The sequence below is a fragment of the Eurytemora carolleeae genome, unplaced genomic scaffold (genome assembly GCF_000591075.1).
Source record: "Eurytemora carolleeae unplaced genomic scaffold, Eaff_2.0 scaffold269, whole genome shotgun sequence".
In the NCBI taxonomy this organism is placed as follows: Eukaryota; Metazoa; Arthropoda; class Copepoda; order Calanoida; family Temoridae; genus Eurytemora; species Eurytemora carolleeae.
In genome coordinates, this window is record NW_019396245.1 from 88,694 (window position 1) to 113,346 (window position 24,653).

At 30.1% G+C, this 24,653-nt stretch overlaps 1 protein-coding gene and 1 long non-coding RNA gene across 2 annotated transcripts; both read right to left on the minus strand.

The window, feature by feature from the left end:
- Positions 1–806: 806 nt before the first annotated feature.
- Positions 807–3,448, minus strand: LOC111699264 (uncharacterized). Its single transcript, XR_002764713.1, has 3 exons — positions 3,404–3,448; positions 2,023–2,095; positions 807–1,081 (listed from the first exon to the last, which is right to left on the minus strand). It is a non-coding gene; the product is annotated as an uncharacterized LOC111699264 (long non-coding RNA).
- A 1,008-nt stretch (positions 3,449–4,456) lies between these two features.
- On the minus strand, positions 4,457–24,607 carry LOC111699245 (uncharacterized). The gene is made up of 26 exons (XM_023469857.1): positions 24,372–24,607; positions 22,189–22,234; positions 21,407–21,446; positions 21,170–21,229; positions 21,026–21,072; positions 19,642–19,695; positions 19,167–19,258; positions 18,831–18,891; positions 18,681–18,772; positions 17,390–17,432; positions 17,292–17,327; positions 16,906–17,005; positions 16,330–16,403; positions 16,093–16,147; positions 15,222–15,278; positions 14,918–14,959; positions 14,323–14,408; positions 12,962–13,050; positions 12,182–12,273; positions 11,469–11,500; positions 11,253–11,301; positions 8,652–8,709; positions 6,921–6,984; positions 5,848–5,954; positions 5,141–5,298; positions 4,457–4,504 (listed from the first exon to the last, which is right to left on the minus strand). Exons 2-26 carry the CDS (start codon positions 22,209–22,211, stop codon positions 4,457–4,459), a joined length of 1,659 nt encoding a protein of 552 aa, XP_023325625.1. The 5' UTR covers positions 22,212–22,234; positions 24,372–24,607.
- Between the last annotated feature and the right edge of the window lie 46 nt (positions 24,608–24,653).

The following is a 24,653-nucleotide window of genomic DNA, read 5'->3' on the forward strand; positions in this document are numbered from 1 at the left end:
TTGGTAAACAGTTAAACTTCCTAAATTATGAATTGGACTTGGACACCCACTTAATTGTTTATTTTTTAATCAGCGATAAGATTCTTATGCTTAATCGATCTCAATAAAATGTTTCATTTTTGATATGTAAATCTCGAAATGTGATAATAAATAATAAATTGGAAATCTACTGTTTTTCGTTCAATTTAAAGGGAGGGGCCCAACAATTTTGGGCGCTTATGGTAAAAACAGTTATATTTTGGGTTAAAGAAATTATTATATTTCAGTCAAAAAAGGATATATTTCTGGTCGTTATATTTTTGTCAGTTATATTTTGGTCGTTATATTATTAGCGTGATATTTTCCCCGCTTAGCTGTTTATAGAAAATAAAAAATTTAGATACATTGAAAATATTGAAAATTAGTTTTATTAGAATAATTTTACTATAACATAAACAAACAACAATTTATATTCTTTAAGATTGTTTATATTATTTTTTCAAACCAATGAAATTAGATTTAAAAACAAATTTGATAAATTAGATAACTGTAACTACAGTAACATTTCAAAGGAATTGAAATTTTGCAACTTTTCAAATTTTCTAATACCTATATCTTCGCAACCTGATGGTGTAAACCTTTGATATTTCAAACTATAGACTATGTATGATCTAATAGATTTTCTTAGTTTGAATTAGCAAGGGTCTACGACATCGGGTTTCAAAGATATAATAAAAAAAACTAATTCTGAAAACGTATCCACTGTCAAAGAATTTGCGCTCAAACTCAGAATTTACAGATCTTTAAAAAGTTTAATATGTCTCAAATGAATCCGAAAGAAGTTTTCCATAACACTGCATACTCAGTTAAACTACATTACATAGCCGGTCACTCTCTTTAAAGTCAACTTTCTATTCCAAAGTAATGTTGTGATCTCTGTATGTATGCATTAATTAACTCTATCAAGATATTTAACTGGGATAAATTCATTCAGCCTAAATAAAATTCTGCTGGTTAACTGAGATTAAGTAGTGTTCAATGATAGTTTCCGTTGATTTTGATTTCTTGATCAAATCTCTCATCTTCGATCTCCTCTTCCTCTCTACAAACAAAAAGTAAAGATTAAAAATTGTTATCAACCGATTTCAGAGACAACTGTTCAGCTTTCTAGTATATTTTCCAAATTTATGGTTCCCTGCAGGTAACCGCCAAAAAAGTCCTTGGAAAAAAGTTTCCGGAAAAAAGTCCTAAAATTTCACACTAAAAGAGTCCTGTGGAAAAAAAGTCCTTTAATTAAAAAGTCTCCAGAAATAAAGTCCTACCAATTCGAGACTTTATTTTCTAGGACTTTTTTTGGCTCCAGTATGATTTTATACAAAAAAGTCCTCGGATAAAAAGTCCTCTAACAAGTGAAAATGCATGATTCACAATTCTAGGTTTTTCTTTTCCTCGGATTTCTTTTCTTCAGGACTTTTTTTTCCTGGGATCTTATTTCCTGAGACTTTATTGGCAGTCCCCATACTATTTTAGGAAAAAAAGTCCCAGGAATCCAAAACACAGGACTTTATTTCCAGTGACATTTTTTCCAAGGACTTGATAAGATTCGGACTTTTTTACAAAGTTTATATTTCTAGGTTTTTTTTCCAGAAACTTTTTTTCCCGGGACTTTCTTACATAGATTCTTGCTGCAGCTATGATACCATTTTTACCTCAGATAAATTTAATCTGCCTTCTGCGTGTTTAAATCAATTGACATCGCAAAAAAGAAACCATTGTATTTGGATATCTACCTCATAAAATCTATAGATTTGGAAGAATACAGGGTTATCCACAAAGGATGAGACTTCAGAGACGATTGGACAGCCCTATTTCTTGCATTTAGGGCTCCTTGTATGACAAAACTAGCTCATTTCTGTGCTAAATCATTTAGTAAATCATCAAAATACTCAATTGAAAGCTTCCTATTGTCATATTTTTAGAGTTTTAGGTCATCTTCACAGTCTTATCTTTTGTGAATACCCCTGTAACTTATTACTTTGGTACCTTATAACATCTATAGATTTGGATGATCTATGTGGAGACTTGAGATTCAAATCAGGAGATAAATCTGAGATATCTAAATAAAATTTGTAATAATTGATAAAATGGCGGTAAAACCTGTTGAAGTTTTTATGACAATGCGAATAAAAAAACCTTATCAAACGAATCGTGTAGTTAAACAATTACACAATAACATTATATTTATTCGTTTAACATGCTTGCTTAAAGAAAGTGTTCGCGAAAAATGAAAATTTTAGAATAAACCGCTTGATACAAAAAATACGTTTAAACACTGACAATTGATGCCCATTTTTTTGGCTCACGTACAAAAGGTAGAATTACAAAAGGTAGAATGACAAAAGGTAGAACAATCAAAAGGTAGAACGATCAAAAGGTAGAATAAACAATAGGTAGAACGTTCAAAAGGTAGAATTACAAAAGGTAGAACGTTCAAAAGGTAGAATTTTTTTATTTTTGAGAAGGAAGAAAAGTTTCTAATTTTTAAAAGAAAATCCGCGAGTTTTAAAAAAAAGTTCACAAAACTGCATTTCTCGGTTAAATTCAGCATGGAGAGGTTGGTCAACTATGGGGTGAATCAAAAGAAGAAAAGAACAACATTGATTGACGACCAGAAATATGAATATAATTTTGAGAAAATTAAGAATAGAACAAAGTTCAGCCAGTGGTGCAAACAGCACTGAGAACGCTCGCAAACAAAAACAGAGAGATAAACGTACTAGGATTAAAAACATGACTGAAATGTATAATAATATCCCTGCACCAGACTATATGAAACAGCTTGCCACAATTATTGGCATGGACTAAAATCATGTACATTTGTAAAAAAAAATTAATCCTAATAAATAAGAAACCTTATTTTTTGACTTTTTTTGACATTTAAAAAAAAAATTTAATTTGGAAAATTCTACCTTTTGAACGTTCTAACATTTGTAATTCTACCTTTTGTAATTCTACCTTTTGTTTGTTCTACCTTTTTATCGTTCTACCTTTTTTCGTTCTACCTTATAATCGTTCTACCTTTTGTCATTCTACCTTTTGTAATTCTACCTTTTGTAATTCTACCTTTTGTAATTCTACCTTTTGTACTGGAGCCCATTTTTCTCAGTACTTCTGTTAAAAATGGGACCCATAGAACTGCGGAATAAGAAGACGCAAGTTCTGCAATTTAATGTGTTTTTAAATTTATTATAAGGCATAGTTTTACTAGAACCTTGAAAATTGACTTGTAAAGTGAAATGGGTGTGCGCACATTACAATGAGCATTTGCTGTGTTCCTTACTCTTCCGACTTTTAAAAATCAAAATTTAGTAAAAAACCCGGCGTCTTTTTAGTCCACATTTTTATGTTTCCCACTGTATTATACCTAATGGCCCGTCTTCATACTCAGGATCCTCCCTGGGATTGGATCTAAAACAAAACTAGTCAGAAATATAAAATATATATTCTTCTCAATAAAAAAGAAAATAATCAGCAGTACGTCGAGTGTCTTATTAAAATGGTTTTTGACATTTTTAGGATTACCCTTAAAGGATGACACTGTAGAGACGACTGTATACCGCGTCTTTTTCCTTGCATTTATGGTTCCTTCACTACAACTTTCTTTCTTTGTCTAATCATTTTTTTTCATTATTTAAAGGAAGGCAGAACAGAACCTTCAAATCATTATGGCCTTCATTAAAGTCTCATCCTTTGTGGGTAACTATAAGCACACACCTATCATTATGTTTAAAATGACGACTGTTAAACTTAAAATCTTAACCCTAAACAGGCTGGGGGAGGGGGGGGGTTGATCTCTAGTTTTTATTGTCCTAGCACTCTCATTTTTGACACTATCACTGTGAAATTTTGTGACTTTAAATGAAAAGAAATTTAAAGGATTTGTATTAAAATCTTTTTTTTAATGCATTGGGTAGGGTATAGGGCGGTAAAAAGCCCAGTCTGTTTGTAAAAAATCTAATAAAGCTCATAACTTTTCTGTGACTAAACTGAAGATCTAAAAACTATATTTTTGAAAAGCTCTTGAAAATTAGATGTAGAAACATGTGTCACACTTTGATATTTGTTTAGAAAAATATTTTTACATTTTTTTGCTAATTTTTTTGGCCTTTTTTAACCTAAACTATTAAAGTTATCGGTCAAATTTTTTTTTCAAAGAGCTGGCCTTTAAAAATTGGGCTATGAACATGCATTTTAAACCTATACCTATTCTCAAAGGCCTTTTCCNAGCTAACCTTTCCTAGATATATAGTTGGTCGTTACATCAGCTAACCTTTCCTAGATATATAGTTGGTCGTTACATCAGCTAACCTTTCCTAGATATATAGTTGGTCGTTACATCAGCTAACCTTTCCTAGATATATAGTTGGTCGTTACATCAGCTAACCTTTCCTAGATATATAGTTGGTCGTTACATCAGCTAACCTTTCCTAGATATATAGTTGGTCGTTACATCAGCTAACCTTTCCTAGATATATAGTTGGTCGTTACATCAGCTAACATTCCATTGATATATAGTTGGTTGTTACATCAGCTAACCTTTCCTAGATATATAGTTTGTCGTTACATCAGCTAACCTTTCCTAGATATATAGTTGGTCGTTACATCAGCTAACATTCCATAGATATATAGTTGGTTGTTACATCAGCTAACCTTTCCTAGATATATAGTTGGTCGTTACATCAGCTAACCTTTCCTATATATATATAGTTGGTCGATACATCAGCCAACCTTTCCTAGATATATAGTTGGTCATTACATCAGCTTACATTCCATAGATATATAGTTGGTCGTTACATCAGCTTACATTCCATAGATATATAGTTGGTCGTTACATCAGCTAACCTTTCCTATATATATATAGTTGGTCGATACATCAGCCAACCTTTCCTAGATATATAGTTGGTCGTTACATCAGCTTACATTCCATAGATATATAGTTGGTCGTTACATCAGCTAACATTTCATAGATATATAGTTGGTTGCTACATCAGCTAGCAAGTGGATATTGAGTTGACTCTTGGCAGAAAAAAATAATATATCCCAACCCCGACCGAAGCCTCAAACTAAACTACAAACCAAAAACCTCTGTTGTGATTCTAACCTGATATTGATTAATGACTCGTTCTAGTTCATTAAGCTTGACATCTCTAGGATCTACGTAGTCAACCATACTAGGGAGGGAGATGGAGTGCTGCTTGTTTAATGGAGGTAGTTTAGGTATACTACTGGTAGAACTGTCTCCTCTACCTCCTCCTGCACCTAAATACTTTTAAATTCAAAATCTGTTTACAACTAGCTCAGTCGGTTCCTCTCCCCCCTTAGCGGTTCAACCCTAGACGATGTATGCCGCACACCACTCTAAAACTTGCATGATCCAAGCCGGTACAACATGTACTGTATATGCATTCAGTCTCGTACTGTCCAGTCGGGACAAATCTGTGTAGAGTCGACCCAGCACGTTTTATGCAACAAATGTAGCCTGGCAAGTACAGTGACCGTTTCATTCATGTTCAAGGATTAATTGTCCTCAATGGTCCAGGGATGGACAATTTCACTAGTTTAAACCGTTAAGCCCATCCATTCTAAAGTTTACTCAGTAGATTGAGTTAAGTGAGTAAAGCTAAACACTATCCAATACTGAAGTTATACATCGGAGATACAAGGGACTTTGCAGGGTACCTGTTTTTTAGGATCGTTTCCAAAATATTGTCAAATAATTTTTTTTTTAACAGAAAGAGAATCTTTTACTCCTTTAGGTTATTGGAAATACAAACCATGGAAAAAGGTTTATATTTTTATTGTTTTCACCTGAGGCAGGTCTAGATCCTGTTCTTGAACCTGGTCTACTAGGTCCATAGAAACTAGGTAGAGATCCAACCATAGAAGATCCAGGTCTAGATATCATCTCTCCAAACCTAGATATTATAGAAACTAGTTGGATATCCAATCTAAATATTATAGAAACTAGGTGAATATAAAACCTAGATATTATAGAAAATAGTTTAATATCCAACCTAGATATTATAGAAACTAGGTGGATATCCAACCTAGTTATAATAAAAACTAATTGGATATCCAACATGGATATTGTATAAACCAGGTTGATATCCAACCTAAATATTATAGAAACTAGCTTGATATCCAACCTAGATATAATAAAAACTAGTTGGATTTCGAAATTCCATATTATATAAACCAGGTGGATTTAAAATCTAGATATTATAGAAACTAGCTTGTACCCAATCTAGATTTTATAGAAACTAGATGAATATAAAGACTAAATATTATTTAATATTGGTGTATATCCAACCTAGATATCATAGAAACTAAGTGGATATCTAACCTAGATATTAAAGAAGCTAGGTGGACACCTAGATATAATAAAAACTAGTTGGACATTTAACCGAAATACTAAAGACTCTAGGTGGATATAAAACCTAGAAATTATAGATTATCATTCCAAATTTAGATATAATAAACACTTCAGAGCTGAAAACTTTAGAATGTGATATCCTTAAACCCGATCTGTTAATTAATCTGGAGATTCAATTCATGAGGACCACAAAGCAATATTTAATCTGGAGATTAAGAAAAAGAGTGGATCAAGCATTAATCCCGATATCCACCATTCTAAATTTCCCAGCTCTGGAAATATTTATCAAATTTATAATCTTGTTATGGATATCCTTCCTTACTACAAACCAGATACAACAGAAACTATGTCGATATCGAAACCGAATAAGAAAAAATTCCAAGTGGATAGCAACCCTACCTACGTAGATATCAACAATAAAATGATATGAACTAGATATCAAGATCCAGCAGAAAACCCTCCCAGAATAAAAAATAAAATAAAAATATGATTTGATTTGAAAATTTACCTGACACTCTCAGTATGTTCTACAACCTGTGCAAGAACTTCATTGTACACATAGATCTTGTTGTCTAAACATAGATCTTATTGTCAACATAAATATTGTTGTCTAAACATAAATCTTATTGTCAACATAAATATTGTTGTCTAAACATAAATCTTATTGTTACATAAATATTGTTGTTTAAACATAAATCTTATTGTCAACATAAATATTGTTGTCTAAACATAAATCTTATTGTTACATAAATATTGTTGTCTAAGCATAAATCTTATTGTTACATAAATGTTGTTGTCTAAACATAAATCTTATTGTTACATAAATATTGTTGTCTAAACATAAATCTTATTGTTACATAAATATTGTTGTCTAAACATAGATCTTGTTGTCTAAACATAAATCTTGTTTTCAACATAAATCTTGTTGTCTAAACATAAATATTGTTGTCTAAACATAAACCTTGTTGTCTAAACATAAATCTTGTTGTCAACATAAATATTGTTGTCTAAACATAAATCTTATTGTTACATAAATATTGTTGTCTAAACATAGATCTTGTTGTCTAAACATAAATCTTGTTGTCAACATAAATCTTGTTCTCTAAACATAAATCTTATTGTCAACATAAATATTGTTGTCTAAACATAAATATTGTTGTCAACATAAATATTGTTGTCTAGACATAAATCTTGTTGTCTAAACATAAACCTTGTTGTCTAAACATAAATCTTGTTGTCAACATAAATCTTGTTGTCTAAAAATAAACGTCGTTGTCTAAGCATAGATCTTGTCTAAACATAAATCTTGTTGTCAACATAAATCTTGTTGTCTAAAAATAAACGTTGTTGTCTAAACATTGATCTTGTTGTCTAAACATGTATATATATATATAAATATATATCTAACGTTTTATTCTTAAATATATTTCTAAACATTTATTTATTTCAGCCTCCTTGTATGTGTCTCCAGTCTTATTGTTTGAACATAAATCTTTTTTGTCTGATCATAAATCTTGTTGTCTAAACATAAATCTTGTTGTCTAAACATAAATCTTGTTGTCTAAACATAAATTTTGTTGTCTAAACATAAATCATGTTATTTAAACATAAATCTTTTTGTCTCAATATAAATTTTGTTGTCTAGACATAAATTTTGTTGTCTAAACATAAATCATGTTGTCTAAACATATATCTTGTTGCTTAAACATAAATTTTGTTGTCTAAACATAATTCTTGTTTTCTAAACATATTTTTTTTGTCTAAACATAATTCTTGTTGTCTAAACATAAATCTTGTTGTCTAAACATAAATCTTGTTGTCAACATAAATATTGTTGTCTAAACATAGATCTTGTTGTCTAAACATAAACCTTGTTGTCTAAACATAAACCTTGTTGTCTAAACATAGATCTTGTTGTCAAAACATAAATATTGTTGTCTAAAAATTAAACGTTGTTGTCTAAACGTAGATCTTGTTGTCTAAACATAAACATTGTTGTCTTAACATAAATCTTGTTGTCTAAACATAAATCTTATTGTCTCAACATAAATCTTCTTGTCTAAACATAAACCTTGTTGTCTAAACATAAATATTGTTGTCTAAACATAAACGTTGTTGTCTAAACATAAACCTTGTTGTCTAAACATAAACTTTGTTGTGCTGGAAGGCGAGTTTTTGATTTAACATTTAAAAAAGAAATATTTGATTCAACAACTTACAAATGTACTTTTCAAATTACCTAAGTATAGTTTATCGTACTGCAGAAAACAGTTTCTTTCAGGATTCGCCTTTCTTATCTAAATTTGATATCAAATAAAATCATAAATAATCAAATTGATCAAAGTAATTAAATCAAATTAGATATTTTCAAGCGTGTTAAAGGTTAAAAAGAGGGAAGGGTTTATTAATTATCAACCGATCGAGAAAATATTAACTTTTTTGTATTTTTGGGATCTTTAGAGTACATTTTCTTGTTCAACACATTATTTTATTTTTATATAGCAGAACAAACTGTGAACTGCCCTATTCATAATAATAATTCAAATAATAATACAGAGCTTTTTTAAGGAACAGTTCAGCTGAATTAGTTGATAGGTTTAAAGCAAAATAAATGATTTATAATATTGATTACAAATACAAAAAAGTACGCTTGCTAAAATTTACAATTTACTTTTAGTATTTTATGTTTTTCGTGAAATTGATTTTGAATCATTTCGACGGATGAACAGATAAGAAAACAGTTGTTATAAAACTACGCACTATTAACGTTATCATGATAAATGTTCGCAAATTGAAAAAACTTTTCGACTGGAAACGAATCATCTTGACTCTTCAAGAAATTTACTTTTTAAAAAATTATTGAAATATAGAATACAGTCCTTGTAATTAGGAGTTATCACGGTTCAAGTGCTCAAGACGATTTTTAAAATCTAATGTCAAGAATTTAATAAAATGGTGTAGACCAATTAAATACATCTTCTGAACCCTCCACCTTTACCGTAAGTCGTCTTTACCAAAACCCAATCGGAGACAAATCTCCAAACCAAAGCCAGTCCCCACTCAAATTCATCGTACTCTCCAACAAAGAAACAATAAAGAGTGAAACGTTTTACCAGGTGAAAGATTAAATTTATAAATAAGTTTGCAATCAACTGTTAATTCCACTTAAGCAATCGGGTTTATATTTCAGAAGTATTTATAAATGTTTTAAACTATCCCATCAAACCCTGAAACCCTTAATCACTCCTTTTTTACTCCGACAAGGAATGCTAGTAAGTTACATTACTAAATACCCAACAATATTAACATTGTCATTAATTTTATTAACATTGTCATTTAAATTATTTATACCTACCATTATTGTAGGTTTAAAATATACGGATTTCTATGTATGTTTGTAACTAGCTGCGTCTAGAGTAGATGAGATAAGTCAACAAGGCAACGAGCCTACCTATCAATTAATCAACCGGCCTCACAGTCCATTATCAATCAATTAATCAACCATACTTACAGTCTACTATCACCGACGCCTTCTATTGTTTTACAAATGGACATATCAATTTATTTATTGGTTTATCAGTTTAAACCTTTGACTGTTCAAATTTTCATGGAGGGTCATTTGAACTACGCCTACAGTCCCTTTAAGTTAAGTATCTTAAAGAGACTGTAGAACGTGAGTTCAAGTGACCCACAATTAAGAGAGCTCTATGTACAATTTAGAGAGCTCTATATAGTGTACAATTTAGAGAGTTCTATGTACAATTTAGAGAGCTCTATGTACAATTTAGAGAGCTCTATGTACAATTTAGAGAGCTCTATGTACAATTTAGAGAGCTCTATGTACAATTTAGAGAGCTCTATGAACAATTTAGAGAGCTCTATATAGTGTACAATTTAGAGAGCTCCATGTACAATTTAGAGAGCTCTATGTAGTGTACAATTTAGAGAGTTCTATATACAATTTAGAGAGCTCTATGTAGTGTACAATTTAGAGAGCTCTATGTACAATTTAGAGAGCTCTATGTACAATTTAATCCTATATCAGAGTAACAATGAGAATGCACTCTCCTAAAATAATATAAATTCTCTTAGTTTCCTTCGTTGTTTGTTTTGCATAAATTCGCGAGTCACTTACTAGAAAACCAACAATTGAAAATAGTCATTTTAAATCTAAAAAAAGAGAATGACATATTTATCCTGGATCAAGCTTTAAAGGTTTAAAGGATACAATGTAAATTGAACAATGCCACCAATCCAACTGAGTTCATTCATTACAATAAAAAAAATATGAAATTGGCAAAAATAGGTCGTCATTGCTAATTTTGTAATTAGAGCAGAAGATAACGTGGTTTAAAGAGGATCTTAATGATTTTCTTGCATCAGTTATTTTATTATAACATCTGAACTTATTCAATTTTAAATGTTAGATTTCTGCTAAGGTTACCTCATTATTTGAAATACACATACATAGATAGGATATAGAAAAACATATAAATAGATAGGATATGGAGAAACATATAAATAGATAGGATATAGAAAAACATATAAATAGATAGGATATGGAGAAACATATAAATAGATAGAATATAGAAAAACATATAAATAGATAGGATATGGAGAAACATATAAATAGATAGGATATGGAGAAACATATAAATAGATAGTATATGGAGAAACATATAAATAGATAGGATATGGAGAAACATATAAATAGATAGGAGAAACTTTGCTCTAATATTCTGAAAGGGACAACGTTTTTAAGGTACCGTTGTTAATCGGGCATTACCATACTGAAATGGAGGTTCACTTAGAATTATAGTTATAGTTCTTTTAAAGTCACCTGTCTCATGAATTTCCTTAATTCATTTCTATTCTCACGGGTTCGCTTGCTAAAATAAATTAACATTCAAATATAAAAAATATTCAAATATCTAAGATTTAATTATTTTTTTCCTGAACTAGAAATTATATATGTAAATCAAATGTTTGAAATTTTGTTGTAAAAGATGATTATTTTACAATTTACATTCTGCTAAAGTAAAATCTAAAAATTTACCTGAGATCCTCTTCTACATGAATATTCGCTTTCTTTTAAGATTATTTTATTTGAAATTAAACTGATGTCCTTGTATGCACATTCATTTATAAAAGCTGTTTTTTCTTTGTATCCGACTAATCTTTCAACATTTATGCAGATTGCAGGCTTGCGTAGTTAGGAATATCATTTACTCTCAGAAAAATTGGAACCAGTGGAAGAGAATTGAGTTTTTAACACAAACTTAGATTCTCTTAACTTTATATCTTTGCAACACAATGTCGTAGAGCTTAGATATTTCAAACTATGAATTCTTCCAGATCAAATAATCCATGTTTGAAATATCGAAGGTTTACACGATCTGATTGCAAAGGCATGAGGAATAGAATTTTGAGTTTTTGGCAAATTTGTGGCAAAGACTCAATTTCCATAAACTCCAAATGAATTTAATGCAAAACTCGAGGACGTAGCCAGCTTTTTATAAAGGAATGTATTTTGAAAGAAAACAAATTGAGTCTTTGTAACAAACTCTGATTTTCTAATCCCAATATCTTTTCAACCGAATGTCGTAGACCTTTGATATTTTAAATTATGAATTTTGTCAGATTAAATCATCTAAGTTTCAAATATCAAAAGTTTATATCATCATGTTGCAAAGATAAAGGGACTTTGAGTTTGTGGCAAATATTTTTGAAATGTGCTTTGTACAATAATACAACTGAAATAATCCTTTCCTTGAGCATTCGAGCTTTTCTGAGAACCTCGTCCCGGTCTTTAAAACTTTCAAACGTAACCAGGACGGGTCGTGTTCCTCTTACATCCGGACCTAAACAACAAATAGGGTTGATGTAAAAAAAACTATCCCAGGAAATTAAAAAGATTTTTGGCAAAATTCTCTTCTTTTTACGTGAGATCACTTTGGGTTACCGGAGCACTTGAAACTTCTATTATGTCCTAATTCATTTTATGAAGATTAAGAGTTTAGGTATTTATATTATTTATATTTAAAAAATTAAAATGACGTTTGTATGATATTTAATTTGTATGTGGAAAAAGTAAAAATCTATTAAACGTATATAACAGTTTCTCTAATATTTTTTTTAAATGGATTTTCTTACTTTTATAGAAAACGTTAAGCACAGTAATTTTATATTTATCTTCACATATCAGAATATAAATTTAAAATTTGAAGTTTTAAATTTGCTAGTTACTATTATATTACTGTTCCGTTAGTTGTATTAAAAACAAATTTAGCAGAAGAAAAATATGTAATAATAGTTTATGTATTTTATCCCTCCGTAGTAAAGTTAATGTTTGGTGGTAAAGGTTTCATGCTAAAGTAGATTTATTCGACTATAAAGTTGGCTCCCCCCCTGAATTCTTTACACAAGCAGGGGGGGGGGGGGGGGAGGAAATAATATTTTCTATTTTCATGAATGAAAACAGAAATGATTTATTATTGAAAACCTAATTGGCCTAGTTATATAAAGCAACCTAAGGGAAAATTATAATACCTGTGAAGACCCGACTTGCTTTAGAGATTGGGATTTCTCGCTTAATGCTGATATTTGATTTAATGATATGAGCAACTTTCTGATTCAAACTAGAAAACATACAGAGGTGAGCAAATCAAATAGACAAGCTTTACACAACACTAAAAAAAGTTTGCTAGTTAAATATAAAAAATGTTAATACGTAAACTAGATTCAAAAATATGTTATTGAACAAAGAACATAAAAAATCCGTAAATCCATTTTCTTGTGAAAAAACTAAATTTTAGTGATGATATATCATAGCTCATTAATTTGAAACTGATCTGTGGATTTCGTTCGATTTAAACATTTTTTGGACATCTCATTGAATTTTAACATTTTTTGGACATCTCATTGAATTTAAACATTTTTTGGACATCTCATTGAATTTAAACATTTTTTGGACATCTCATTGAATTTAAACATTTTTTGGACATCTCATTCAATTTAACCATTTTTTGGACATCTCATTCAATTTAAAAAGATCTTTCAGAGTTATTAGAATTCTTAAAATATTTTTTAACTAGTAACGTATAACGGTCTTTAAAAAATGTCGTTTCCCTATTTTACCAAAATGATAATAACATTTTTTAAAGAAAATAATTTAGATTTGATTGATTGGTGTTAAAAAAACTATGTTTCACATATTTTTTTAACGGTATCGCCTAAAACGTTTAAATTTCCATTTAGATTTTTGCAAGTTTACAACTGTTCTAAATATTCGGTTCATAAAGGAATTGAGATTTTGCCACAAACTCTAATCTTCTAATCCCAATATCTTTGCAACCTGATGGCGCAAACCTTTGATTTTTCAAACTTAGATTATTTTATCTATAACTATTAATAGTTTGAAATATCTAAGGTCTACGACATTGGGTTACAAAGATATAGAGATTAGAAAATCAGAGTTTGTGGCAAAAACTCAAGTCCTTTAGTAAAAATAAAGATTAGAACTAAAATATCAATTCAATAATTAAAGGCCTGAAAAATATTAAAATTAAGGTTCATACATAGTTAAAAATAGTTGTTTATTTGGTTTTCAACTAAAAAAACAAGATGGCTGGCATCGTTTAAGGTTGAATCTTAAAGAAGGGGAAATTAATTGTCTGAAATGTAAGATTTAATATACAAAAGTGTTTTTTCTTTTATAATATCATATTTTACTCATTTGTCTTTCCAAAAAATAAATTTATTGCAACTGTTTCGATGACAAAAATTACTTTTAACAATCAAAATTATAAAAACGTTTCTGAACAGGGTATTCTGTCCGTGAAGTTTTAAAGTCCAAAGACAAAGTTCAAAATCTGATTTCAAAATTGTAAACTCTCCCTTTAAATGAAGACCTGTCCGAAGTTTCTGGATGTTCTGCCAGTACACCGTGGAAAATAAGATTATTCTTTTTATTCTGCTCAAATTCATAAAGTTTCTCCTGAAAATTAATGTTAATGCAGTTAATGCAGGCAACATCTTGAAATACAGTAAATGTTACATAATACACCTTTAAAGCTGAAGCTAGTTTCTTTCCAATATTTAGTATTTTTCAAGCTACCTTTACAATTCATTTAGAATTTAATTGAAACCTCCAGATAGGATCAATTTAGTATGTAGGGTTTTTAAATTTAGAAATTCAAGACAATTTACTTAGGAGTGCGCAAAGTCGACAAATTAAAATAGTATTATTTTCATTTAATTTATAAATGGTTCAATTTTGTAGGTTTATGCTTTATTAAAATTCACATTTTTCACATAATTTTGAAGCTTTGACAATTTGTTTATGATAAAAACAAACAACCCTCACACCCATCTAATTCTAAATATTAAAACCTTGAATCAATCTTTTGTTAGGATAAGACAAATAAAAAAGATAAAATTGTGTACAATGAACGAACGTATAAATGTATATTTTTAAATCTACAATAGTCAACTTATATTTTTCACCTGAACTTCATCCAACATCTGGTTCATCGTCTCCATTCTCTCCTAGATCAAAATTGAATTTAACATTTTTTTTATCAGCCAGCAACACTAGCAATAAAGCACCAAATAGATAAGAGTCTTTAGATTTGATGATAACTGGGACATTTGTCATTAAATTTTAGACAAATAATTTTCAAATTACAAATATTTCTACTTTTCTGTCATACCGTCCCATAGTATAGAACTTAATGAGAAAGTCATTTTAAAATTTAAATTTTTATTTTAAAGCAGAAAAACATTGTGTCTAAAGAAATAAAAAAACTACCTTTAGTCTCGTGTACTCAGTGTCCATGTCCAAAAATTTAGCTTTGTACTCACGCCTCTAAAATTTGATAAATTAACAAAAAAAGTAAAAGTAAAAAAAGAGATATGACTTTATTTCCCCAGTCCCTCTGAGGAAAATATTTTAGTCCCTGATAAATATATTGATGTGTTTTTCTATCTGAATTATTGTAATCTTACAATTCTCCATACGTAAGGCTAAACCCTCTTTATTAAATGATTCATTTTAAACTAAACGTAAAGGAACTGTCTTCTAATCCTTATATCTTTGCAATCAAATATCGTAGACCTTAGATATTTCAAACTATGAATTATGTTATACCAATTAATCTAAATTTGAAATATCAAAAGTTTACACCATCAGGTTGCAAAGGAATAGGGATCCTCAAATTTGAGTTTGTGGCAAAAACTCAATACCTTTACTTAGACGGTTATTGTGACAAAAATCAGAAAAATAAATCAGTAGAAAAAGGGCATTTTGTTCGTAATTGTAAACTTAATGTTCTTAATTTTAAACTTAATGTTCTTAATTTTAAACAATATGTTCGTATTTTTGAAGAAATTGTTTGTAATTTTGAACACAATGTTCGTGTTTGAACAAAATAATCGTAATGTTGAAGATAATGTTCGTAATTAGGGTTAAGAAGAGCATAAGGCAAACGATTGTCGTCTTCGTTTAACCTGGTAATTAGTAATGGCCCAGCAGATTTTGTACCTTAATTGTAAAATTGTTTTGACTGATTCTGTGAAAGTTTTCAGCGCATATTTTAGAAATACAATATGCGCTGAAAACAAAAAAATCCGAGCGACGTTATAACTATTCTACTTTATAATGTTTTGTATATTATAAATACCTGCTCCCGAGATACATGAGCCAACTCATGGATTTTACCAGTATATTCAACTTTACTGAATATATTTTTATAAAGTTAATATTATGTATTTGTACTTTAAAAAGAAAAGTTTGATTTTTAAATATCTTTTAAAAATATTCAAATTTAAGACAAAAATTGTGTAAACCCTTTAAAAATAACTTTAAAAGATAATTTAGGATGAATACTGCAAAAACACTAAACAGTCCCTTAGATTACCTGTCCTTTACCCTGCCTTCAAGCCAACCCATTATTTCTTTGGTTTTGTTCGTCTCACTAACTATTTTATCCAACTGAAAAAAAAAAATTCAATAATGTTCCGGCAGAAAAGAATTCGTCAGAGGTTAATGCATATTAATATTAGTTTGTATAGATTTCCAAAAGATGCACTGCAATGAATAAAGGAATTAAGTAACACCTTTCTTAATCATGAGCCCGGCCGTGATGTTTATTATTTTAAGTATGGAATTAAAGTCGTGCCTGACAATCAATTTAAAAGTCGCTAATTAAAGGGACTACTGTCGTAAATTTAAGTGACCCCCCTTTAAAGAGGGACATGCCCAATTTACAACGGTACCATTGAAACCTTTAACCGATCAATAATGTGGAAGATTATCTTAATTTATTTATTGCAAAAAATCCACGAATGAAAAAAAGATTTTTCACCTAAAAACCATATAGATATTTTAATTGATCAGACAAATATCCAACATGCTACTTGGTTTATGAAGGTTCACTTAAAATAATTTTTACAGTCCCTTTAAGTTTGAGTTTATTGGGACTAGCTCCGTATACCTTGTCATGGTTATCCTCCTGAATATCCCTGAGTCCAACCTGCAGAATATTAAAGTTCTCTTCAACTTTAGCAAACTTTCCGCCATACTCCTCACTTCCTCTAAACAACAGATGTTGGTTTTAAAAACCTAAATATTTTTCTTTGTTTTTATATTTTCTATTTTTAAATCCAGATCCAATAGCAGAAATGTTTGAAGATAAAAAAATAAAAATAAAAAGATGGCGAGAGACGGCCATCTTTGAAAGAGCCATAAATGGCGATCTTTGAAAGAGTCGTAAACGGCCATCTTTGAAAGAGCCATAAACGGCCATCTTTAAAATCTTAATATGCAAAATATGTAATTTTAAACTTTATATTTTTATCCTTAAAATGTAATGTAAAACACCTGTTACACTCTTCACTTATTCCACTTATTCTTTCACTGAAAAATTAAATTTATATTTCTAAATTTTACGAAAACTGAAATTTATCAATAATCAAAACCTGATTTCAAGGATTTTTTCGCGGGATTCCTCCTTCAACTTCTCTAAAAAAAATATTTTAAAACAATATTTAAGCAAACAATGATGTGATTCAGCAAATAAATTTTTTATAAAACATGGAAAACATACTATGCTCAATTAAAAATATTATTCTAACGTAAAAAGGGGGTTAATTTTGTTTTATTTTAGAATAATAAAATGTCAGGACCCAGTCCTGCATAGTCTTGCTTATTGCAGGGTAAATTAGTTCCAAAACTAACACTTGGTCCATTTCTAACTCTGAAAGTTAGAACTGGACCAATTATGCAAAGTTTTTTTCATATACATATTTCATGTACATATTTCATGTACATATTTCAAATCCAAGCCGAGTTAAACAATACCATGCATTTATTAAAAATAAGCAATGCTGAGCAAAACTGTGCAGTAGGGGTAGTAGTTACTGAGGAAACAATTTTCTCTCTAGTTTTACAATCAAGGTGGATATACCCCCTCCTTACCTTATTCATGATTTATCAGCATTGTTTTGTTTAACATGAACACTGTACTGTACAGTGTACATCCATCTATTTATTTACAATTCTTATTCGCCTATAATGGGCCAACCAATCATAACAACCAACTCTGGTTAGGCGGGTCCAAACTACATAGCAAATTGACCGCTAATGTCATCCGCCAATTTTATTCTAAGGGGTCATTTTAGGAGGTCAAATTATATAAATAGCACACAAACAGCGTCATGGGTGTCAAAATAGGGTTAAAAAATTATTTTTGTGGTCTGGGCAAGGTATTCGTAGCTTTCTTTCCGTTTTTGTAATGCATATTTTATTTTCATTTCTATAGCTCCAAAAGTAATGATCGCTGATCAAGTTATGATCTCTGATCCGAAATTGGTGTAAAAAATGGAACCTAAGATTAAAAGCTTATGATTTAAAATAAAAATTTCGAAAATCTTTATTTTTTAACTTATTAAAATCTTTTTAACTTACTAAAATAATTTATTTTATTTACTTTAGGAACAAAAGAAAATGAGACGTAAAAAATCGAAAATTTGAAAAATCCGGGAAGTCGATTTTCGACTTACGCTCAAATAATTAATTGTAACAAAAAAGTATGAGGCCTGGAAGGAGAAAATTTACATCATGAAATAACTGAATTATAGAGCTTTCTAATGCAACCTTGATTGTAAAATAGAACAAAAATTGTTTCCTCAATACCCCTAGTGCACAGTTTTTTTGGGACACCCAAAGATATTTATCGGGTTTGAGTGGGGTAAGACATTGAATTTTTACCCATTGACTCTAGGAAGGATTCTTGTACAGTTTTATTATGATTTGTTGCATCATCCTTTATCTCCTCAATCCGGCCTTCAAGGCTCAGTATTCTAAACAAAATAATTTAAAAACAAAAGTTAAAAATTCTTGGTTTTTAAAACTTTTTACCTAGTCCCTAGATCTTCAATTGTTTTCTCATATTTGTCTTTCTGACTCTCTATCTCATGTTCTGAAATTAAAACAGAAATATTAAAATTTAGTTCTCCTAATTTAACTTTAGTTTCCAGAAGCCAGATATGTAGTTGTTTGCCATTAATATTTCGGTATTCAGTTTTAAAGTTTTGATTGCTAGATTGCTACCTCACAACATTAGACATTTAAATTATGTTTAGATTTTAGATTCTTTAAGAATTATAAGTTAATTTGAAATTTTTACTCTTAAATGTGCTTTTTGTGAATTTGGCCATGACAACGATTTTCTAACCGTTTTTAGAAGACATTTACCTAGCCCTTGAATTTTTGCCTCGTAAGTTGACAGGCTTGCTTCTATCGAGGCAACTTTCTCTTCAGTACTTGGACCTTTCTCAGCTATAGATCTAAACATGCATATATGCGGTATGCTTTAAATTGATATGCTTGACTTATCCAAATAAGGCAAAACAGCTGAACCGAGTGGGTCCAAAGTTTTTTCGGGACCTCACTGCAGTCACACGGCCCAGGTTTTGGTGTCTAAATTTAAGTTTGCTACAGTGGTAAATAAAAAATGTCGTCTTTTTATTTGCTTTTTATCAAGAAATTAAACATCTTTTTTATTACATCAAATATATCGATGAATAACATTTTATTTGTATTTATTTATTTATCAAAACCATTATTTTTCAGACTTTTAAAAACGGAGGTTAGTAAATTCTACAAATAAAGCTGAGGATTGTTTTTATATATTTAAAAATGTCGGTTTCTAATATAAATTTTACAATACCTTCGTGGAGGACCGGGATTGGATTCTATATCTCCACTTAAAAGAATTCGATCTCTGAAAATAAAATAATTCAAGTTTTTGACTAATTTAAAGGTTTGTTTTGTGAGTCTGCAAATATATCATCTGATCAACAAAATTTTGGCAACCCTTCATGATCAGATCTCGTTGAGAACCCTCAGATATTCATCAGAGATCCCAGTTTTCATTTGAGGCCCAGATACGCTCACTGTAGCCTCCTTGAATTTAATCGCTGACCCAAATTTGTCCATTAGAAACCTCATAACACTCCCCTTTTCTGAATCACATCGGAACCCGGCCACCTACTTAACTATTTTAATCGGAGACCCCTGTATTTTCATCTAATACCCCTGGGGGTTACTAGTGACATAGTGGGGGTTCTTGGATGAAAGGGCAAACCCGGGTTTTCGATGCATTAATGATAGTAATTTCTTTCCTGGCTCTCATTCTGCTTGAGTTGGTTCTGCAAAATACGTGTATCTATCTAATTTTTCAAATAAATGGATCTAAAACATGTGTTACTGTTTAAAAACAGCATACTGACGTATACTTGGTACAATTGTTCGATATGAATTCTCTTACCACATTGTACATAGTACAATATGTACATACGAAAATATGTACATATGTAATATTTAAGCTTGGTTTCATGAATATATATTATTACTCCTTTAATTTCTAGTGTCCTGGATATTTATAATATACATCAAAGTGTTCTAGATACTTCTAGTGTCCTGGATATTTATAATATACATCAAGTGTCCTTGATACTTCTAGTGTCCTGGATATACATAATATACATCAAAGTGTCCTGGATATTTATAATATACATCAAGTGTCCTGGATAGTGATACTTCTAGTGTCCCGGATATATATAATATACATCAAAGTGTCCTGGATATTTATAATATACATCAAGTGTCCTGGATACTTAAAATATACACATGAAGTGTCTTAGACTCCCTTGATACTCCTAGTGTCCTGAATAGTTTCTAAGCAACGCACTTGCGAAGTGCAGTTCAATGTGCATATGATTTTCTGCACTTGTCTTTTTGTACTCTTTCTGTAAATCTAAAAAAGATCTTTTTTATATTTTTAATGGAAAATTTTTTAAATACAGTGATAATCAGAAAACTCTGAATTAGGAAGACGACTTAGAATCAAGGAATAACTTTAAAAGTCCCACGAGTATGAGACACAACAACTGTGCAGTGAAAACAGACCCATTTCACTAATTTAGTGATTAAATAAGTGTCTAGTAAAACTATTTGCTTTGTAACAACATCAAATTCACTCAAGTTTTGCTAAAATGTCGTCTTTCTATTCCATTGTTTTCTGGTTATCATTGTAAGCATGGAATTCTTACTTTGAATCTGGGGTTGCCTCGCATGTCTTGGGAGTTTTTATCCTCGCCTACACGTTTTTCATGAAGATATATATCCAACAAATTTTTTGGAGCTTATCTGTAAATCTAAATTTTTAAAATAAAATATACTTTGAAAAAACTTTCCTTGTATACTTCAAAGGACTGTTCGATCTCTCCACACAGGAACACTCTCTCACCGAAAGCCTGATTTTTGTATTTCAGAATTGTATTCCAGATATTGGCCTGAGTTCAACATAGACTGTATTTTTTTTACTGTTTAAGAAGAGAGCAAATCAGATTAGTTGAGAAATTGATAAAAAAAACCTTTGTGACAGAAACGAATTTCAAAACTGGAAAGTGTCAACAAAATCAATAGTTTACCTTTGTCAACTGGCCTAGAAGGCAAGAGGACCTGTGGGGCCTAAACAAATCTTGATATCAAAATTCATTTCAAAACAACCTACTTTATTAATTTTAAATATCGTATCAAAATTCATTTCAAACAACCTACTTTTTTAATTTTAAATATCGTATCAAAATTCATTTAAAAACAACCTACTTTATTAATTTTAAATATCGCATCAAAATTCATTTCAAAACAACCTACTTTATTAATTTTGAATATCGCATCAAAATTCATTTCAAAACAACCTACTTTATCAATTTTAAATATCTATCGAAAAAAAATAAAATTTTCTAACTGTACAATGTACATTGTAAAATGTACATTGTACATTCTCCCTAATTATTCCTTTTTATCGTTTTCATGGGAAAATTAAAAATTGCCATGTTCTAAATTTTTTATCTGAAAAATATATTCGGTAATAAAGAAAGTTGATTACTTGGGTAAAGTGATATAATACAAATTGATTCTTTGCCACAAACTCTGATTTTCTAATCTCTATTTCTTTGCAACCCAAAGTCGTAGATCTTAGATATTTCAAACTATAAAGTTTGCTAGATTAAATAGTATAAGTTTAAAATATTAAAGTTTTCCAAAACCAGGTTGCAAAAATATAGTGATTAAAATTTTTTAGAAAATGCTAATTAGAAAATTCGGAAAATGACCCGACTCTCAAGACTTCTTAAAAAAAACACGATTTTACTTATCAAACATAATTTAACGTTTATTTATTATAATTTATCTTATATATAGATTTTACCTTACAAGTTGAGAAACTATCATTTTAACACAAACCGCTAATCTTCCTAAATAAAATTCTAAATAAATTAGAAAAATTTCGTAAAAGTTTTGCTCATTGTAAGACGAAAAACAAAAACAATATAGTTAGAATTATATAACTTTGCTATATTACTCTGCTTCAGTAAACTTTTTAAAAGAGAAAGGTATAATAAACCTGAAATATATGTACTTAGAAACTATGATTAGTAGTCTGTACCCTCCTGCTTCTGTCTAGTTTAGAAACTATGATTAGTAGTTTGTACCCTCCTGCTTCTGTCTAGTTTAGAAACTATAATTAGTAGTTTGTACCCTCCTGCTTCTGTCTAGTTTAGAGAAACTATCATTAGCAGTTTGTATCCTCCTGTTTCTGTCTAGTTTATAAACTATAATTAGTAGTTTGTACCCTCCTGCTTCTGTCTAGTTTAGAAACTATAATTAGCAGTTTGTATCCTCCTGTTTCTGTCTAGTTTATAAACTATAATTAGTAGTTTGTACCCTCCTGCTTCTGTCTAGTTTAGAAAATATGATTAGTAGTTTGTACCCTCCTGCTTCTGTCTACCTTTGAAACTATATTTAGTAGTTTGTACCCTCCTGCTTCTGTCTAGTTTAGAAACTATGGTAAGTAGTTTGTACTCTCCTGCTTCTGTCTACCTTTGAAACTATAATTAGTAGTTTGTACCCTCCTGCTTCTGTCTAGTTTAGAAACTATGATTAGTAGTTTGTACCCTCCTGCTTCTGTCTAGTTTATGAACTATAATTAGTAGCTTGTACCCTCCTGCTTCTGTCTAGTTTATAAACTTTAATTAGTAGTTTGTACCCTTTTGCTTCTGTCTAGTTTAGAAACTATAATTAGTAGTTTGTACCCTCCTGCTTCTGTCTAGTTTATAAACTATAATTAGTAGTTTGTACCCTCCTGCTTCTGTCTAGTTTAGAAACTATAATTAAATTAGTAGTTTGTACCCTCCTGCTTCTGTCTAGTTTAGAAACTATAGTTAGTAGTCTGTACCCTCCAGCTTCTGTCTAGTTTAGAAACTAAAATTAGTAGTTTGTACCCTCCTGCTTCTGTCTAGTTTAGAAACTATAATTAGTAGTTTGTACCCTTCTGCTTCTGTCTAGTTCAGAAACTATAATTAGTAGTCTGTACCCTCCTGCTTCTGTCTAGTTTAGAAACTATAATTAGTAGTTTGTACCCTCCTGCTTCTGTCTAGTTTATAAACTATAATTAGTAGTTTGTACCCTCCTGTTTCTGTCTAGTTTAGAAACTATAATTAGTAGTTTGTACCCTCCTGCTTCTGTCTAGTTTATAAACTATAATTAGTATTTTGTACCTTCCTGCTTCTGTCTAGTTTATGAACTATAATTAGTAGTTTGTACCCTCCTGCTTCTGTCTAGTTTAGAAACTATAATTAGTAGTTTGTACCCTCCTGCTTCTGTCTAGTTTATAAAGTATAACTAGTAGTTTGTACCCTCCTGCTTCTGTCTAGTTTATAAAGTATAACTAGTAGTTTGTACCCTCCTGCTTCTTTCTAGTTTATGAACTATAATTAGCAGTTTGTACCCTCCTGCTTCTGTCCAGTTTAGAAACTATAATTAGTAGTTTCTATCCTCCTGCTTCTGTCTAGTTTAGAAACTATAATTAGTAGTTTCTATCCTCCTGCTTCTGTCTAGTTTAGAAACTATAATTAGTAGTTTCTACTCTCCTGATTCTGTTTAATGGTTCAGGAAAATCTTATTAAAGGACATGTCATTGTGATTTCAAGTATGCCCTATTGACAATGGTATTCTTGCAAACCAATTCTGATTAATATTAATAATGTTTTTGTATTTCTTTCATTTTTTTTAATTCTGATAATTTCTCCATTGTTTCTCAATCAAGAAATGTGCAAGTCACTTTTGTTGAGAAAAATCACAAATGAAAACAAACAGTTATTTAGAAACAAAAACATGAATATCTTATTCATACTTGATCAGTCCAGATTTTCAAGAGGTCCGTTGTGAATCGTACTTTTTTAATCAAATGGTCACTTAAAATTAGATCTTTGCAAAGATAATGTCACAGAAAAATTAAGTGTATAGTCCCCTAGTTTTGAATATATAGTACACACATTACCTCTTCTTCTACTATTTTTCAAAATAAATAAAACAAAAGTTATTTAGTTTTACCTCCGACACATTCACATTCGGTGGATGGGAAAAGAATGGCTGTGGAGTTTTGGCACAAGTCACAAGATCTCAAAGGTTAAATATTTAGAATGAGGATACACCATTCACAAACACAGATTAAACAGTTAAAGTTATCTGTCGTTTTGGCACAAGTCACAAGATCTCAAAGGTTAAATACTTAGAATGAGGATACACCATTCACAAACACAGATTAAACAGTTAAAGTTATCTGTTGTTTTGGCACAAGTCACAAGATCTCAAAGGTTAAATACTTAGAATGAG